This window comes from Dermatophagoides farinae, chromosome 5, assembly GCF_024713945.1.
Source record: "Dermatophagoides farinae isolate YC_2012a chromosome 5, ASM2471394v1, whole genome shotgun sequence".
Classification (NCBI taxonomy): Eukaryota; Metazoa; Arthropoda; class Arachnida; order Sarcoptiformes; family Pyroglyphidae; genus Dermatophagoides; species Dermatophagoides farinae.
In genome coordinates, this window is record NC_134681.1 from 449,326 (window position 1) to 470,447 (window position 21,122).

At 29.3% G+C, this 21,122-nt stretch overlaps 1 protein-coding gene across 3 annotated transcripts; it reads left to right on the forward strand.

The window, feature by feature from the left end:
• The first annotated feature begins 616 nt into the window (after positions 1 to 616).
• LOC124498777 (uncharacterized) lies at positions 617 to 20,868 on the forward strand. Of its 3 annotated transcripts, XM_075731552.1 has the most exons (14): positions 617 to 2,938; positions 6,652 to 7,048; positions 7,151 to 8,264; positions 9,566 to 10,468; positions 12,348 to 13,543; positions 13,662 to 15,363; positions 15,418 to 16,292; positions 16,353 to 16,879; positions 16,978 to 17,129; positions 17,215 to 17,334; positions 17,400 to 17,479; positions 17,607 to 17,697; positions 18,613 to 18,729; positions 18,794 to 20,868. In XM_075731552.1, exons 1-14 carry the CDS (start codon positions 2,154 to 2,156, stop codon positions 19,495 to 19,497), a joined length of 8,763 nt encoding a protein of 2,920 aa, XP_075587667.1. In that variant the 5' UTR covers positions 617 to 2,153; the 3' UTR covers positions 19,498 to 20,868. The 3 variants fall into 3 exon arrangements, with proteins under 3 accessions (XP_075587667.1, XP_075587668.1, XP_046918531.2); XM_075731553.1 differs by lacking the exon at positions 9,566 to 10,468 and having other exon boundaries at positions 7,151 to 8,270; XM_047062575.2 differs by lacking the exon at positions 9,566 to 10,468.
• The last annotated feature ends 254 nt before the right edge of the window (positions 20,869 to 21,122 follow it).

Consider the following 21,122-nt stretch of genomic DNA (forward strand, 5'->3'; position numbering starts at 1 on the left):
TATTATTAATATGGATCGATGGATTCTATTTTTTATATATAGTAAAATGAATATATATGATAATTCTGTGCGTGTGTGTGTCGATTTTTGAACAAAAAAAAATTTTTATTTTTTATTTTTCTTTCTTGCTTCTTCCTTCTTCTTATCTATTGTATAGTGTTGTTGATACTGAAAGCGAGAGACCATTTTTCGTCAAATATTTGATTGCGATACGCATGCGAATCTCATATATCGTATGGAACAATATTCTTAATTCTGTTTCATATAGATAGATGGATAGATGAATAGGAAAAAAACCCAGCAAAAATAAAAAAAAATTTTCATTATGACGACATACCGCTGCTCCAAAGCTGTTCACCGTTTGAAAAAAAACTATGGCCCAAAAAAAAAAAAAAAAATTCAGATAGAATCAACAAAAGGAGAGAGTGAATGAACAAAAAAAAAATGGAAATTCGTTGTTATGAAATAATGTCCTAGCCAAAAATTTGAATCAAATTCGACAATGACAACGATGAAAAGAATGAATAAATAGAATAATATAATAGAATAAAAATTGTCAACCATCAACGTACCAATAAAACTATTTGCGCTACGATATTGTTACGGTGAAGTGGAATAAAAATAGGAATCCGACCACTTTCATTCAAGAATCCATGTGATATGATCATCAGTGTGACGGTGATGCTGCTGCTGGTGATGGTGTTGGTGGTAGTAGTACTGATGAGATGGTCATGATCATCATTATTTAGTTGGCGCCTAAGCTGTTCACTATTTGTGTAATAGTTTCGACGTTTTTAGATATATGTCCTTTTTCTTTCTTTTTTTCTAATTCTTGATTCGACCATTTTTTTTTTCATTTCATTTCACTCACTATAATACAATCAGAAAAAACATATACACACAAACACCATCATTATCGAAAAGTTTTTTTGACTATGAATGTTGTTAGTATATGGCGTTTCTGTGATACAGTTTAGTGATGAAACTGATAATATCTATGTAATGTTTGTTTTTGTGTGTGTTTGTGTGTATGTGTGTGCATGTGTGTTTCAGGTTTTCCAAAAAGAATTTTTCACTTTCATCTCATTTCTCGTTGAATTATAACTGTATGTGTTAGTGTGTGTGTGTGTATGTGTTAGTGTGTTTGTTGGATTGAGAATGACTTGAATAAACTTGATTCCATGATTTGTGAGAATGAGAAGAAAAAAAAAACAAAACAAAAAACAAAAGAAATAATGAAACCTCAAACAAGCAACAAAACAAAAACAAAACAAAAAAAAGAAATATATTCATTTCGTTAATCTGACTGTGAAGAAATGATGATGATGAATTTTAATATCCATATATGGTGTTGGTGATTATTCAACAACAACGATTAGAGAGGAAAAAAAATTTTGTATTCTGTGCAACCTTTGACCCTTCAACAGCAACAACAACAACAACATCTTCAATCATTATTATTTAATCAAACTTGAAATTTAAATTTGAAATTTTTTTTTTAATAGTCTTTGATTACAACGAAATATGAGAAAATGTCCCATTAAAATGCCTTATTGTTCCATAATTATGATTTCCGTCGTTTTTCGTCGTTTTTGTGATTTATAATTTTTAATATATGTAAATTAATGGGACAATTTGTGGTTTAATATAGTTCTCTATTTGTGTTGTTTGTGAGTTTGTTTTTTTTTTGTTAAATGTGTGAATATTTCCATGTGTCTTGTGTGTCATTCAGAAATTGGATTCAGAATCGACAGAATAAAATAAAAAAAAAAGAAGAAAAGAAAATCATTTTTCCTGATTATTTTGAGTATTAGAAATTTTGTTGAAAATCAAGTGAAAAAAATAAAGAAATCTATCAAATCTATTATAGCTCAAATTGTTTTTCGTTTGTTCATTCATTCATTTTTTTTGTTGTGTTTATGTTTGTTTTGATTTACAAATAAAAATTTGCCAAGTTCTAGCTTCATTTTCATCATTATCATCATCATCATCATCATTATCACAGTTAACATCTCATAATTATCCCAGAAAATAGAAAATTCTTCATTCTATAGCAATCCTTTTTCTATTCATTTCTCAATTATTAGATTTTAGTAAAAAAAAACACACACACAAAAAACGTTTCTATTATAAGCGTTTAGTTTAATTAGATAATGGGAAATGAAGAAAGTCAATTTCAGAATAATCCACAACAACATCAATATCAACAAAATCAAGCTAGATTGAATTCTAGCTTTTTAAATTCTATTGGTGGTGGTGGAAACGATAATTTTCAACATTTGCAACACCAACAACAACAACAACAACAACAATCGAGCAATATGAATGTTTTATCATCAATGACATCAAATCTGGCTCAAAAAGCTGCCGGTAATGCCAATCAAACTGGATCAATGTTCAATTCAATTGGACAATTATCAACATCATTTCCAAATAGTATTAAACCAATGAATCAATTAATTAATCAATTTCATCCAGGATCATTTCCTGGTATTGGCGGTATTGGACCTAGATCTACTGGACCAGGACCACCGACAACAAATACGATGACAAATTCTATGCCCAATAATACCTCATCATCATTAGGATCTAATGTAGCAACAGCAACAAATATGACAGCTAATACAACAATAGCAAAATCTCCAATACCTTCACAAGTGCCCGAAGTTGATCTAAGTGGTTTGACTGAAGAGGAAAAACAAATGATACAATCTGTAATGGCTAGAGCTCAACAGGATACACAAAGTTCAATGCCACATACACCACAGGCTCCAGTATCAGCATCATCATCAAAAATATCGTCAACAGCAACAACAACCACAACACAACAATTGTCATCATCATCATCAGCAGCAGCGACATCAACGGCAATGCATCAACAACAACAACATCATCATTCACATCCACAAACTTCATCAATAATGCCATATTCTAATGAGTAAGTATATCATAAAATATTGAATCATTGAAATTCTATTTTGATCATTTACGTATCATGAGTCAATGTACGAATCAAATTCTAAGAATTACTTTGAACAACAAAAAAAATAACAACAAAAAAATTTTGTTTTTTGTTATTGAAATAGGAAACAAATTAACGAACAATTCTTTAAACCATTATACATTTATTTTATTTCTAAATCAGCCATTTATAATTTTAGAAATTCTGGACCAAGATGACGTCAATTTTCATGTTTTTTTTCATTTCATAAAAAAAACAAAATCTGGATTCTTGTTCATCTTGATAAATTGTTTGCAAATATATAAGTATTATTTTGGTTTGAGAGACTAGTATATATGCGTGTGTGTATGCATAAAAAAAACAAGAATCCAAATGTAACATTTAAAATTATCATTGTATCACTATTTTATATTTATTTGATGAATTGAATGAATAAATTTTATCAACAATCTAGAAAATTGTTTCAAATTCTCGAATTTCTTGCCCAACAATAGTGATGATGATGATGATGTCTGTTTGTTCAAATTCATTGTAATATATAGTGTATAAAACAACAATAGGCAATCAACATACAATTGTCTTGTCTTGTTGAGCAAAAAAAAAAAATCATCAATTTCATCTCATTACTTTGATTTATTCATCTATTTTGTTTTTTTTTATATTTTTCAACACACGATAACAAATTTCATTTTATATTCTTTCACTATACATTATTGCATCATTTTGTATGATTACATAATAAAATAAGGGGAGATGAAATTCTGATGAAAATTATTTGAGCCTTCAACAACAACAACCAGAGTGCCGATGTGGTGAAACAAACAACAACGAATACAAGTAAAAAAAAAAAAAAAGTTTGCAAATACAAAATGGGTATTGTAATTCCATTAATGTAATTCGACCAACTTTTTTCTATTTATTTTTTTCTGTGTTTGTGTCTATGTGCGTTCGTGTGTGTGTGTGTTTTCAATACCTATGATGATGACGATGACGACGATGATGATCCAATATTATTTCTCATTTACAATTCTATTATTAGAGATTGTGAGAAAGACGAAGATAGAAAAAAAAAGAGGGAAAGAGAAAAAAATTGAAATGAAATAAAATGAATTGTCAATTCAAAACAAAACCAAACCAAAAAAAAAAACCCGTCTCAATCATTTTGGGTTTCAAATCAGTGAGAAAAAAAATTGTGAATTGAAAAATTTATAAATTTTCTACGCCCTCCATTTTTCATTATATATATATCGATTTTTTTTTGTTTCATTTCAAATTTTCAAATTCACAAATTTTTTTCTCTCTTTTATTTGATTGAAATGAATTATATTGTCTTTTCACTTTCTTTTGTGTGTGTGTGTGTGTGTGTATGTATGTTTTATGGTTAGTCACCGTATATATTAATGTCTATATTCTATTGATTTTTTATGTTGATGCTGAAAAATTCTAATATCATCCTATTCACTATTTATTTTAGATACATGTCTATTTCTTTATCTTTATTTCTATACATCTTTATGTGTTTTATCTTTACTTGTACTTGATTGGAATAATGAAAATAAATTAGCAAAATGACTCAGGTGTTCACGAATTTTGTCAATGTTTTTCTTTTTTTTTTCTTCTTCTTCTTCTATTTTATCACAATCTCATTCAATTCGATGTCATTGTCATAAGTACAAAAGTATTATGTATGTGAAATGTAAAAAGCACTTGTCTCTGTCTGTGTATGAATGAATTAAAGCCAGTATAGAATTCAAAAATAGAAAGTAAAAGAAACAAAAAAAAAAATTCTGCCCACAAACCAATGAAAAAGTAATGATAATATCATCTACACAAACAAGAATAAAAAAAAGTTCGTTTATGGGTATATAACTGTGTGTGTGTGTATATGCGGGAGGGGATGGGGGATAGTAAAGGAGAAACAAGAAAAGAAAAGAAAGAACAATAAAAAAAAAGTTGATGAAAAATGAGTATTTTTTTCCATTATTCTATTCATTTGATTATATAACGAAAAAAAAATTCATGCATTTTCCAATTTAAACATCAAAAAAAAATGTTGGATGTAATATTGTTCGAATTAACTGTTGTTTGTATTTGTAATGTGTACACAAATCTACACAAATCGATAATACGATTGCATTTGAAATTTTAGTGTGTGTGTGTGTGTGTGTGGGCGGATGTATGGATGATATTTCGTTTTTGAATGTTAATAATAATAAGGTATTATTATTTGTATAAAATTCATCGAAAAAAGGATTTTCATTTTATCCATTACTCTTTATTTTAATCTCATTGCAAATACCCACTATGAATAGGGCTGTTTGTTCCTGTTATTTTATTTATTTATTTATTTATTTTTTTTGCTTTTGCTGATTGAATGCTTTCAACATTATCATCATCATCGTCATAGTCTTGGAACCAAAATGAAACTTGCACTCACACCGTTATTGTGTGTCCTTGGTTCATATATACTAGATTCGTCCTATGTTACGATATTTTTTTTTTTTTTTACCAATGTTTGATTCGGCTTCGGCAAGTTTTATGCTCTTGATACACAAACAAAAACACACAAACACACACACACACACATACGTACATACATAGTGAGCATTTTAGTCTGATCTCACTTCTTTTAGATTGTAAATTCTGTGCTCTGAATCCTTGATTCTGACCTAGTTTTTTGTTTTATATACCATACGTTTAAAGAATCGAGAGCAATGGGCTTTATATTATATACATACACTGACAAATAGATAGATTGACACAGAAATGAATTTTTGGTTGCCTGGTTGGTTCAGCTGAATATATTTTAGTATATTATATTGATATCGATATAATTTTTATTTTCAACATATAGAACATATATATACTAAAAAATTATTATGAAATGAGATAAAATTGATCTCAATGACTTCATCATTGTTGTGGTCAAATATTTTTTTCCAAATAATATATTATTATTATAAAATAATGAATGCTGAATGAGAAATGAAAATTCTTGTGAAAAATAATTAATCAGAATCCATTCTGATCAATATGAATCAAAGACAAATTTCAACATAATAAACACATTGGACATTATGAAAAATGAAAATTTTTCTAAAAAAAAAACATCAAAATAAAATTTAAATTAAATAGAAATTTGTCTGCAAAATGATCTCATTGTTATTGTTATCATGTTTGTTAGGGTTACGTTTTTCAGAATTTGATAATATCTAGTTTCTAAATGTTTGTTCATTTATTTATGATGTGAGATTTTTTTTTTCTCGTTTGTTTGTTTGTTATTGTTTTTTTTGTCTGCGTGTGTGTCTGTGTCTCATTTTTTTTTCATTTTATTATCATTGCGTATAAATTTCACAAAGTTGAATTTTTTTTTTTGTTGTTGCCCTTTCTCTTTTGTCTATTCCATGGCTTTATTAGTTTGTCTTTTTTTTCCATTTGACAAGTTTTGAAACGTAGTGATAGAGAAAATTGTTTCAAATTGCTGTCGTCTATATGATATGACATTCATTTATCATGCAGAAAAAAAAATTAATTTGATTCAAATTCATATATATGTGAAAACATTTGAATTTTAGTCACATTTAGTCTTGGAAAAATCTGTTGTATTTTTGTTTTTGTTGTTCTTGTTGTTGAAATGAGAAATTTGATTTTTCATTTTTAATGAAAAAAAAAATTTTCTTCAATTACAGAATGCAAAAACAACAACAACAATTATCAAGAAATGGACAACAATTTGGTTCACAGCAACAACAACAACACCCACAACCACAACCACAACCACAATCAAATTCTCAACAACAATTTAACATGATGGCTACAAATTCGATGCCAATAACATCAACATCATCGATTACAATGGCAACAACTGGATCGTATCAGGAACAACAACAACAACAAAGACAAATGGGTGGTGGTGGTGGTGGTAGTGGTGGCACTGGACAACAACAACCAAACAGTAATACAATGATGATGATTACATCCTGTTCAATATGCCATAGAGATATAGAACAAAATTTATTGATCAAATGTAGTGATTGTTTTAAAATGTTTTGCCAACAATGTGGACAACAAGATTCAAATAGACAGGTATTTATTTATTTATTTATTTATTTATTTATTTTCTTCATTTAAATTGTATGAAAAAAATAAATTAAATTTAAACTTTTTCAATTTTTCATTTGAAAATAGATACGATGTTGTATTGAATGTTATAAAAGACGACAAATGTTACCGCCTAGTCTAGTGCCTCCACCATCAGTATCATCAACAACATTATCATCATCAACAACATCGAATTTAAATTCATCAAATTTAAATCAACAACAACAAATACAACCGTATTCAAATCAAATTATGCCACAAACATCAACAGCTACAACGAATATGAATTCATTCGAACAACAAGCAATTATTCAACAACAATTAAATTCACAAAATATTCCATCATCTATGGCTCAAGATAATAGTTATTATCAACAACAACAACAACAGCCAGGTTTAGGACCACAACAACAGCAACAACAACAAAAGCAGCCAAATATTTACAATAATCAAAATGATGGTACAATTAATCAACAATCTAGCTCAACAATGATGAATATGGCTGGTAATAATAATCAAATGATTGGGCAGCCATCCTTAATAAAACAACCAACAACAACAATGATGCCAAATACTTCGATTCAATCTATACCAAATGCACAACAACAACAACAACAACAACAACCATTCATACAAACACATGCAAATATGAATTATACAAATCAACAGGCGACAAATGTAACAAATCAACAAACACAATTACAACAAACAGGAATTCATGGACAACAACAATTTATGGATCCAACAAATAGAACAAATTTATTATATAATCCAGATGGAACCATACAACAGTCTCATCAGCAATCATCAATGAATCAGAATCAAGCACTTATGCAGCAACAACAGCAGCCACAATCGATGATTCAACAGAATACATCATCATTAACAAATCAAAATTGCCTAAATCAGTCTTCCGAAATGATTGATGTATATGGTCAACCGATTGTCAATCGGTCTATTCAAGGTCCACAACAACAACAAAATTTTTCAATGGGACCACAACAAATTTCAGCAACAACAGCAACAACAACAACAACAGCAACAACAACAAAACCAATGCATCAGCAGCATGTTCATCAATTAATTACTACCGGAACTGGTAGTATGATGACAGATACGATGAATTCATTATCACAACAGCAGCTACAGCAGCTGCAGCAACAGCAACCAACACAATTAACAATGATGGTTCAACAAAATGGTAAGTGTAAATGACGAATTTCATTTTCATTTCATTTTTTTTTTCGTTCATGTTCTAGTTTGTTGTTTAAATTTAAAAAAAAAAAATTTTTTTCTCGTAGAAATTTTAGTCCATCTTAATAGTGAGATAGAATTTACAAAGCATTAAAACAAAGAAATTTTTTTTTCATTTTTCGATTGCTATATATAACCGAATATATTATCGTTGCAGTTTTATTCCGTTTCATTTTATTTCATTTCATTTCATTTCATTTTTTTTCTCGTAATCATCAGAATTATATATAATTACGCTTTTGATTGCTTTTTTTTTAGTTTTCGTTTTCAATAATTTTTTTCTTTTCTTCACTGGCTTTTTTTTCCCATTTAGCAATGAGAAAAAAAACAAACGAACAAACCGTAGTACAATTTGCAATCAACTTCATAGATGTAGAATATAAATATATTATATTAATTGATTAATTACGTTGTATATGTGTAATGATTTGTTGAGCATATAGAAAAAAAAATGTTTTTTTTTCCATTGAAATTCTTTTTTTCAGCTTGTGTGTGCGTGTGCGTTTGTGTTTGCGTTTACGTTTACGTTCGTACGTAAGTCTGTGCAATCGTGTGTTCTAATTAATTTGAATCAAATTAGATTGTACAAATTTTTTCTTTTGATCATTTACAATTACATCCAGTAGCAATTCCATTATTTCCATGGTCAATAATTTTTCAGTATAAAATTCTTTTTCATGTTTTTTTTTGATGAAAACACATTTGTATTTGTGATTCTGTGTCTCTGTGTCTGACTATCTGTGCATATCATATCACATGATCGATAATGAAAATTTTGTGAAAAAGAAATTCTGGATGAGAATTAGACAAACAAAAAATAGATAAAATTCCATAATATAACATGAGATAATTAACAATATTATATATAGTATATACATTACTAATCAGCACAATAGGAAAAAAAACATAACACCATTCATTATTCATTTGATAATCTTTTACACATGAAAAAATTTTTTTTTCATTTTGTTTCACCCATAAAAAATGGCTTTCTATTCACACAATTTTATTTGAGAAAATATTTGCACCTGCTGATGTGTGTGTCTCTGTGTGTGTGAGTTTGCTCATATATGTCTTTTTTTCGGTGTTTGAATGCAAGAATCGAAATCTTTTTTTTTCTCTTTCTCCCAAAAACAAAATGTCAGAATCATAATTATCTTGTCGAATAATTTTTATTATTCCATTATATTCTTTATATATTCTATCTCTGTCTCTTTTTTTTCTGTCCAATCCAATTACAATAATTAGCATATGAATCTGGTCAATCATCAAACGATAACAACAATATTAATAATAATAATAACAATGACAGCAACAATAATACTAATAATAATAATAATAATTTAAATGAACTTGATGAATATGGTTATTTAAATTTTGAAATCGATGAAGAATATGAAAGACAAGGTGAGTATGATGACGACGATGATGAATTCGATGAAGATGAAGAGGATGATGATGATGATGATTATAATATGGTTATGATAATGAGCCAACAACAACAACAACAACAGCAACCATTCGGGAATATGTTTGGAAATAAATTTCATCAACGGCCATTATCTGGCCGTAATCGTATAGAATTCAATAATAATAGTAATAATCGTAATAGTGGAGGTAATGTAACAACAATAGCTTCTCTATCTAGAGGTATAAATCATCAAAAAATATCACCATTTCATCATCAATATTCACAATATCATTGTGGTGGTAGTATGATGAATAATCAAGTTTATACAATACCAGAAGAAGATGAAGAACAACTTGATCAACAATCACAACATGATGTTGATAATCGATTGAGTCCATTCAATGATTCATCATCACCATCATCGCCACAATCTCAACAACAACAGCAAGAACAACAACAGCAGCAACAACAACAACAACAACGTAGTCCAAAAACATTGTCCACATTAAGTCCAAATCAACGTGTTCATCAACAACAAGATAGAAGACAAAGTATAAGTATAATGAGTGGTCTAGTTGGTGGTATAACAAATCGATTTCAAAATCAACGAACAAATATTATAAATAATGATTTACAACAGAAAACTTCGTCGTCATCATTACCATACAAAGGTCGTAATAATCGTTCCAATTCTGAGCCATTTTTAATATTGAATGATTCAATGATGTTTCGAAAACGAGGTAATTCAACAATAAATCTTTCAGCAACAAAAAAAATCAATCAATCAATCAATATTTTTTGCACTTCACAATCACATTCCATTTGTTTTTACGAATGCTGTTAATCAGCAATTGTAAAAAAAAGAAAGAATTCATTTGAGGAAAAAATTAATAACAAAAACAAGACAAATGCTACCACCAAAAATGAAATGAAATGAAACCCAAATCAATCGTTCCGGACATGTGCCTTCGTTCAATTCTTAAACTCCAAATATCTCTCTCCAATATTCATTTTCACAACCGCTTCCAAATATTCCAAATATTCTCATTCCTGTTATAATGTTCTAAATCTCTTCCAAAAAAAAAATCAAAAATTTTTGCTCTTTCTCTCTCTATATATATTTGTTGTCTGTCCTCTCTATATCGCTATATGTCAAATTTTGCTATTTTGCTTTCTCCATTCACCTTTTCAATCTGTTCCATTCGATCATGATGATGATGAAATTGATGATGAAAATTCACCATATTAAATCCTCGTTGAATATATCTCTCTGTGTCTGTTTTATCCATTATCAATATATTTTTCATCCATTCCCGATTGTTGCTTGTTGTTGTCGTTTCTAATGGCATTTACCATCCAGAATTGGAATTTTTTTTTTTTTTTTTTTTGGTTTTTGGTTTTTTTTCTCTCAAAATTCCTAAATCTTACTTATTATATATAAATCCAATTTGATTATTGTCCTAAATGACTTTTGATGTTTTTTTCATTATTACATACGTGTTTTTTGTGTTGTGTGTGTGTTTGGCGTGGGTGTGTGTGTGTGTGTGTTTTTATTCACAAAACCTAAAATATCAACCTGAAATTTATTATTATTATAATATCTAGCACAACAACAACAACAATAATAATAACTATATATCAATAGTGTAGATTTCGATAATTGAATTTTTATCTGTTTGTTTGTTTCTTATTTATTATATATGTTATTTAATTTTAATGATGTTGTAATCATTTCCGTTTGGAATTAATGTCTGTATATTTTATTTGTGTGCGTGTGTGTGTGTGTGGGTGGGTGGAAGTAATGAGCGTCTGTTTATTATTCTTTATATATACAGAATTATTTTTCTCAATTCTTTTACTATCGTGTGATTTGTAATATAAATTCGTATGTGTGTGTGTGTGAGAGAGAGAAAAAGTGCCCATTTTAGAAACTAAATTGCAAATTTTTTTCTTTCTTCATATTCTCAATTCAAATCAATTCATTCGACTAACAGTAGAATAAGAATAAATATGATAAACAGCTTATAATAATAACAAGTCCTAGTTGTTGTGAATGAAACATGCAAAAACAAAACAAAACAAACATATGTGTGTGAAATGCAAATGTGTGAATATTAGGAATTTAATGCTAACCTCTAATCTAATATTATATAACTAAATATAATACATGATGCATCTTGATTTTCATTTTTGTTGCATGTTTTTGTTTTGTTGCATGTTGTTGAAAAACACGTAAAATGTAATGTTGATGTGATGTGATGTGATGTTTTTTTTTGTTCTGAATCAAAATCTTTTTCATTGATTTTTTGATTGATTAATCTGAAAAAAAATTTTTTTCTTTCTCGCTCCTATCATTGTTGTATGATCACATTTGATACCTTCATCTTTTTCTTTTTCTTTTTCTTGTAAACGACATCCATTTTATTATTGATTATTATTTTGTTCGCTAATTTATTGTTCATTTTTTTCCATACAATTTTCCTTTTATTCTCTATCTCCTCCATTTATATTTTATATATATATTTTATTTCCATAAAAAATATCCATGTGAATGAATGAAAAAAACACGCTGAATCAATATCAATATATAATAAAAATATGAACTAAACAAAATCAAAGTTCCGGGAACTCAAGCAGGTAATCAGCAGCAGCAACAACAACAACAACAACAACAACAACAACAGCCACAACAGCAAACATTTGATATGAACAATCCATCAATGTCGATGATGATAACATCACAGCAATCAAAACAACAAGATCAACAAAATATGGCTAATATGAGTCTTAAAATGAATTCTCAACAACAACAACAACAACATCCACCGCAATCAAATATGTCGATAATGGGAACACAAATGGATGATACACAACAACAGCAACAACAATTGTTGAATAATTTCAATCGTATGGATATGGATCAATCTACAATGTATCTATTGCAACAAGATATATCGATGGCGAATCCATTGCTATCACAACAACAACAACAGCAACATTCAAATCAAATGTCAATGATGGCTGGTATGAATCCAGCAATACAATCACAATCAGGATTTTCTCACCAACATGATCAGAAAATGGACAGTCGATTTATGAATAAAACAATGTTTCAATCACAACAACAACAGCCTAATTTGATGCAATCGATGAATAATAGTTTTACTGGTTGTAGTAATCAAACTACTGATCCATTTATGCAACAAAATTCAAATCGACAAATTTCACAACAAAAACAACAATATCAACAATCATCTATAGGACAAATAAATCAGAATTCAACTGGAACCGGTAGCAATGTAACATATGGCATGTCATCATCATTAAATGCTGGCGGCCAACAACAAATAAATCAGCAAAATGAATTGTTTGGTTCAATGTCCAAATCAATGATTAATAATCAATCACAGCAGCAGGAACTACCACTGCCATTATCATCATCATCAATGATCAATAGTACAATGCATCGTTCAATGCCCTTATACAATATGGCTGGCCAATTACAGCAACAACCACCGAAAATTGTCGATAATAATAATAGTGGACAAATAGATTTTCATCATTCTCTTATTTCATCATCCGCACAACAACAACATCATGGAATAACGATGAATCGTTTGAATCAATCGACAACACAATCTAGAGAGTATCAACAACAGAATCATCAATTAAAACAACAGCAAATGGCAGCAACATCATTGGATCAACAACAAGGAGGATGGCAACATTCTACAGAATTATCTCCCATTTTAGATGTTTCACCATCGATCGAAGCTGCTGAAGCTCAGGAAATTCTTGAAAGACGTCGTAATACAGTATGTGATTTTGTCATAATTTTTTTTTAAATATATTAGCATTTATATTCAATTTTTCATGATATTGATCCAATATAATACTAATACTAATATATAATGATAATCTAATGATAAACAGTTTCAAACAACTGCTCGAAATACAACCACCAATCTAAGAAATGATATGACCAGTATTAGCGGAATGATTGATGACTTTAATCGAGCGATCGAAACATTAAGTTTGAATCAAAGCGGCAGCAGAATCGACATCAACAACAGTATTGGTAGTAGTGGTAATAATAAAAATAATCAAACTAGAATCGATGGTGGCACGAATAAACAACTGAACAAATTTAGCTTGTCATCATCATCATATCAGAGCTCAAACAGTAATAATAATAATAATAAATCAATGTTGACAAGAAGAGCTAGTACCGGAACAGCTGAAATGAATTATGATCAATATCATCCAATTATTGGTAGTGGAAAACAGAATCGTATTATACCGAACATTTCTTTGACAAACAATGCTGATGATATGAAAAAAATTGATTCAACATTGACCCGTACATCATCAGTGTCAACAACAACAACAACAACAACAACAACGACAACGACAACGACAACAAGCAAAACGGGAATAAACACAACTGGAAATATTCTGAATACATCTACCGACTTGGAATCACTAAAACAACAGAAAACATTATTGGCAACAAATACACAGATCGAACAACATTTACAGAAACAGCAACAAATCCTAATACAACAACAGCAGCAATTTTTGCAAATTCAGCTAGAACAACAACGATTACAGAATCAATTACAAGAAAAGAAGGCTCAATTGGAACGACAACAACAGCATAAAACAAACAATGATAATGTTAATGCCAATAATCTAGGTCAAAAAAATAATTATAATAATAATGATAAAATGGTAACAAAATTAAGTGATAAAAATCGTGAAATTGCCGTTAATACTGATGATCAATTGGTCAATAATAATAATAATCATCACCATCATCATCATCATCGTGGACAAACATCGATAGCTACAAAACAAACAACATTATTGTCAAAAAAAGATAAACAAGTTTCGACTATTTCAACACCACCTCCATCATCAAACGTAACGATTCAGCAACAATCATCGGCCATTGTAAATGTTCGGGCATTAGGTCCAATGGATCAATCATTAATTGATCAACGTGATACATCTCGATATCATCAACATCAACAACAACAACAAAGAATTACATCTTCATCAATACAATCATCATCATCATCATCATTGCATCGTCGTTTGCCACATCCAACTGGTGATGATATACTAAATCAACAGCAACAACAGCAATATGGCCAAACAAGTCGACCATCATCATCGATTACTACAACAAGCATATCGCAGCGTTCTGGTTCTCCTAAAATGACTACTCGTAAAATTAATCCAAATACTAGGATTACATCATCATCGGTTACATATCGTCCTACCAATGTGGCCATCAGTAGTACAGCAGCAGCAAATGTAAACACAAGCAAAAATACATCCGTTTCAAATGTTAGTTCCATATTGGCACAGAAAAAAGAATCATTTGTTGCTAATAAAGCATCAAAATTGTTTGGTTTACCTATCGGATGTGGAATACCCGCGTCTACATCAGCTAATGAACGGACTGCATTCAACACTTTAGGCTATTTAGATTTGGATACTAAAAATGTTTCATTTGAAATGAGTACAAGTGGTAAAAATAAACGACGAAAACTTCCAGAAGTGCCAAAAGATGAAGAACCAATATCCTCAATGATTAACACGAAAAAACTTATTAAGGAAAAATTAAGTGGTAAGTACTATTGTTTCACTGATATTATTTGCATGAATCTAACAATGATAATAGGACGAAATCCATTGGCACGTAGTGCACCACCACTAAAATCATCATCATCATTAGATAGTTCATTCGGTATTGGCCTATTAGGTGATTCGATCGGTAGTTGTGGTGGTGGTGGTGGTGGTCAATCAATAGCACCACCACCTAGACCACAATCACCATATTCATCAAATTCGGATATAACTCATTTTCTTGCCTCAACATATGGACGTCATCATTTATTGAAAAGTCCTACAAATACCGATATTGCCAAAGTGACTAATAAACAATATAGATCTGCATCCGAACATAATGCATCCAAATATGAACATCATCATCATCATGGTAGTAAAATAATGACATCGGCCAATTTTGCTAATGAAATCAAAAATATTCAACAAAAAATTCTTGAAGAATTGAAAACTGGAGAATTAGCTAATTCATCGAATTTTCTGTTGAATAATAAAAAATCTAATTCAACGAAAATTAATAATTTAACTGGTGTCAATACGATTGGTTCTGATTATCAAAGTTATCGAAGTTTATTAGACAATAGCTTATTGGATAATAATAGTCCTACGGCAGGATATATTCGTAATTATCATCTGTCAAGAAATATGAACAACTGGCGTAATACCTTGAATATGACAAATCGATATAATCGTAGCCATTATCCAGGTGCTGGTGTAAAGAATAATATTTTTAAATCATATGAATATGAATCATTGAATCCTGTTCGTTATGGTGATGATAAATATCGTCTTACACGTCCAATGTCATCAATTTTGTTTCATGAAAATTCTGCATCAGCTAACACAGCAAACGCCAGCTTTAGAGATCCATTATTACATGGAAATCAACGTACATTACAGGATCTATCGCCATTACGATTTTCTCAATTGGTAAGAATTTTTTTTCCCAATTATTCAATTTATTAATTTGATTCAATTTTTATTTGACAGTCTAAACATCATTCTAAGTATGACCGACTGAATTCATTATATCGCAAATATGATTTGGCTACGACTACCAGCCATTTACCATTCGATATGAATCGTTATGGCCAGAATCGTGATCTATACGGAATCAATGATGGTATTAATAATCGTGATTTAAAAAATTCATATACCTCACGTTCATGGCATCCATCTCCATATGTTTCAGACGTATCAGATGATGAAGATTTTGATCAGGATCTTAGTGTTGAAGAAAAAACAGCTAAAGTTCGTGCTGAAATCAAACGACGTCGTCAACGTTTAGCCGATTCTGATCGTCTATATAGACATTATTCATTTGATGATTATAATTTTCTCAATAATGAACGTTCATTATTAGATGATCCACTTGATTCATCATTCAACTATCTAATTTCACAATCATCCGATCATTCTCATCATCATCATCATCACCAGCCTTTCTGTTATGATAAATACACTGGTTTAAATAATTATTCATTACTTGAATCTAAAGAAAAATATTACAGTGATGAGTATGTTTATTTTTTAAATTGATTTTTTTTTTTTTTTGCTTAATGATTTCAACATTTCAATCGTAAATCATTTCCAATTTTTTTTGATCAATGGTCAGCCTTAATGCCAATTCACATAGTAATCATAAGGCTGGTCATTATTATAGTTCCTATCCTGATTATTCATTATCTTCATCAGTATCAAGACATCATCAACAGAATCGTATGTATGATTCTCGATTAACTAATACCGGATATGGTCAACATGATGGTAATATAAACTGTATTGTATGATATTATTTACTGTTTGTTAATTATTACATTTGGCTTATATACATCCATCAACAAATGACTAGATTTAAATTATCATCATATGAATCCATATGGCGCATCATCGATGCCATTATTGACTGAACCACAACAACCAGTAAATTATCGTACAAGAAAAACAATGGATGATTTTGGTATCAATAATGGTTAGTTTTTTGTTCAAAATATATAAAACAAAACTTTTATTCATATATATATTCATTTTAAATAGGCTATCGTAATACTGGATATGATAATACACATGTTAATGAATCGTATAATTATATGCGAAGTTCGCCAAAAAAAACTCAAGTATTCCGGTGATATTCATTAAATCATATGGGCCAAATCGATTAATATTATCGTTTCTGTGATCTATCTTGTTTTACTCTATTCTTCTCTTCTATCTCTGATATTATATTATTATTATTGAAATTAGTTCGCGCCAAATTCCACACGTAATCCAAAATATCCATTTCCGATCAAACGAATATTGTTGACACAAGATCCAAAAATACGTTCAATGGATGGTGAGTAAAAATTATGATTTTGTCATTTATTTTTTTTTATAATAAAAAAAAAATTATTTATTAATATAAATAACCCAATATATTTGTGTCAATATAAGTGTTATATAACCACAAAAAAAACCTTTTACTTGCATGTTTTTGTTTTTGATTGTTTTGATTGTTTTGAATTTGATTCATTTAGTCTAGACTCTAGAGTTTAGTTTCAGTTTCATCTTTAAATATTCATATTCATATCAAATGAATTAATAAGTAGTTTAGACTTTGATTTTAGCTTTTTCTTTCTAAAAAAAAATTAATTCCATAGCTATTTTTGTTTGTTTGTTTGAGAGAGTTGCTTTTTGAACAACGAAAAAAAACTAGAATGTTTCTTATTCTTTATAATTTATCATTATTATTTCAATCTCTCTCTGTCTGTCTGTCTGTCTGTCTGTCTGTCTATCTATCTATCTATCTGTTTGTTGTCTGTTCTGTTGATTTATCCAATTATCCAATCCTTTCACAGTCCTCAATTATTAGAATGAAAAAAAATAAATAAATAAACAGAATTTACAATACAAAAACCAAAAAAAAAAAAAAAAAAAAAAAACAAAACAAAAAATAGATACTCGAACAAATTCAAACAAACTTATTTGATTCTCATGATTCGTTCTCTTCTCTCCACCAATCAAAACAAAAAAAAATCGAATAAAAATGAATTGAAAAAAAAACATTTAACGACAACTTTCAATATGGCGATATCCAATTATATAATAATATATAATGATGATGAATATGAATTCAAAACCAAACAACATGTAAACCAAAAATGAATCATTTGTGTTTTTATTGTCGATTGATTTGTTTTTCTATGTTCGTGGTTTTTACAAAAAAAAACAAATTCTTTGATCAAAATGAAAACAAAACAATTAACATTAGGCGATGGTCTTGGATTAAAAGTAATCGGTGGAAGAGATATACCCGGTACTAATATGATTGGAGCTTATATTGTGAAAATTCATCCAAATCTATCAATGAATGGAGAGATACGTGAAGGTAATTCTTATTTTTTTTCTTTTAATTTTTATCAAATGATTATTCTACATTTTGAATTATACAGGAATGCAAGTAATCGAATGGAATGGAATACCATTGACTGGTATTTCACATGATGAAGTATCACGTATTATTGCCAATCAAATTGGCGATGAAATCGAGGTCGTCATCCGTACTGATATTAATCTATTACAAGATCAATATGGCCATTATAATAATAGTAGTAATAGTAATATGGCCCCAGGTCCTCATCCTGGTTATTATGGACCACAGAGTTATGGTTATGGACCACCACTACCACCACCTGATAGTGGTTATGGTCCACCACCTGGTCCGTCGCTACCATCAACTTCACATCCTTCTTGTTATCCAAACACTGGTTATGGTCAGCCACAATCGATGAATATTCATCAAAATACGAAACCACCGCCATTATCATCATCACAACCACAAGTGATTCTTCAACACAATCATCCAGTGGATGAAAACTATCCAACGGTCTTTGATCAATATGGAAATCGTGTTCCACCGCCACTACCACCACCTTCTGTGCTTCCGATTTCTACTGGACCACCGTTACCGCTTCAAACAGTTACACATCCTCATTCAAATATAATTGGTGGTGTACCAATGGCAGGACCGCCACATCATCAACAACAACATCCGATACCACCGCCACCACCACCAATGCAACCACCACAAGGAACAATGATACCACCACAGTCATCAATGCATCATCCACCACCACCACCATCACGCCCATATTGATTCAAATCATTGATAAATTGAAAATTATAAAGAACCAAATTTAATTTTAAACCAAAAAAAAACCTTAGATTTTACGTCAAGTGCTTTATACCTATCTTTATCTTTTTCATTTATATTCTAGTCATCATGAATTGTTTTTTTTTTTGGAATTCTTATAGAATTTTCTTTTTTTTCTTTTTCTTTACTTTTGCCTGATTCGTGATGCTATTCATTATTATTGTTGTTTTGTTGTTTGATTCAGAATATTTTTTCCTTATTATTCATATAACGATTCTCTTATTTTTTTTTCTTGAATTTTAAAAAAATTTATGTATCATAAGTAACACATTGAAAAAACATACAAAAAAGAAATCTGAATCATCACTATTATTATCATTATTGTCATCATCTTCATTATATATCATTATTATTGTTGTTGTCATGATGATTTTAAAAATCACCAATTCTTTATTGATTGAATATTTTTTTTTGTTCATTGTCTAGAGTCTAGACACTTCATAGTCATTATCATTTTTTTTGATTGAGAATAGCCAGGTGTTTATTCATTATTATATCACTATATATAGATTATATATTCCATTAAATTTAATGTATTTTTTATCGATAAAACACACACTCACACACACACACACACATCGATATACTGCTACACTAACAGAAAAAATTGTTTTCATAATTCAATTTTCTTTTTCACATTCTCTCTCTATATAAATGTTTCATTCTTTACTCTGCTGTTATAAAACTGGAATTCCAATGTTGTGTTTTTTCTTTTTTTTTTTCTCTCACTTTGAATTTGTGCTTATGTTTTCTCTACAAAAATATCCATGTCAATTATTGTGTCAGTGATCTAATTTATTCTTTGATTGATGAAATTTTTTTTTCTTTATCATTTCTGTTTTCGTAAATTTTGTTGTTTCCATCATCATCATCATCATCATCGTTGATCATAATTAATTCAAATTATGATGATGATGATAATAATAATTCTTATTCCATTGTGGCTTGATATTTTTATGAGATGAAAAATTTTTTTTTGTTTGTTTGTTTCGTTGATATAAATCATTTTTGTTTTCAGAAAAATACAAACACACACACACACACACACAAACATTATTGATAAATTATTATTATTATTATTCAAAAAAATCTATAAATTATCATTTACAAATTCATTTAATAAATAAACAAAATATAATTCACGTCCCACTTCCCGACAGTTATTTTCTTTGTCTCTCTCTCTCTCTCTCTCTCTCTCTTGTTCTCTATTTCTCAATTTATCATAATCGTTTCAATGTTATATTTTCCTATATATATGAAAAAAAAATTCGATAATAATAATATTGATTATATTGATTGATATTATGAAACAAAGTGACAAAATCAATTTTTTTCTTCTTTATTCATTTGCATGTGGCCATTTTTTATATTATTATTATTATTATGTGAGTTTGGCCAGAGTATGACAACTTGTTGAATTTTATCATTCAACATGGCAAAAAAAAAATTGTTCAAATTGTGGCCGCCAGCATATAAATGGTACCTGAGAATAAATAATGGATAACACAACGCTCAATTCTGGTTTTCTTTGGTCAATAGTAGCGCTGTTTATGTATGTACGTGTGTGT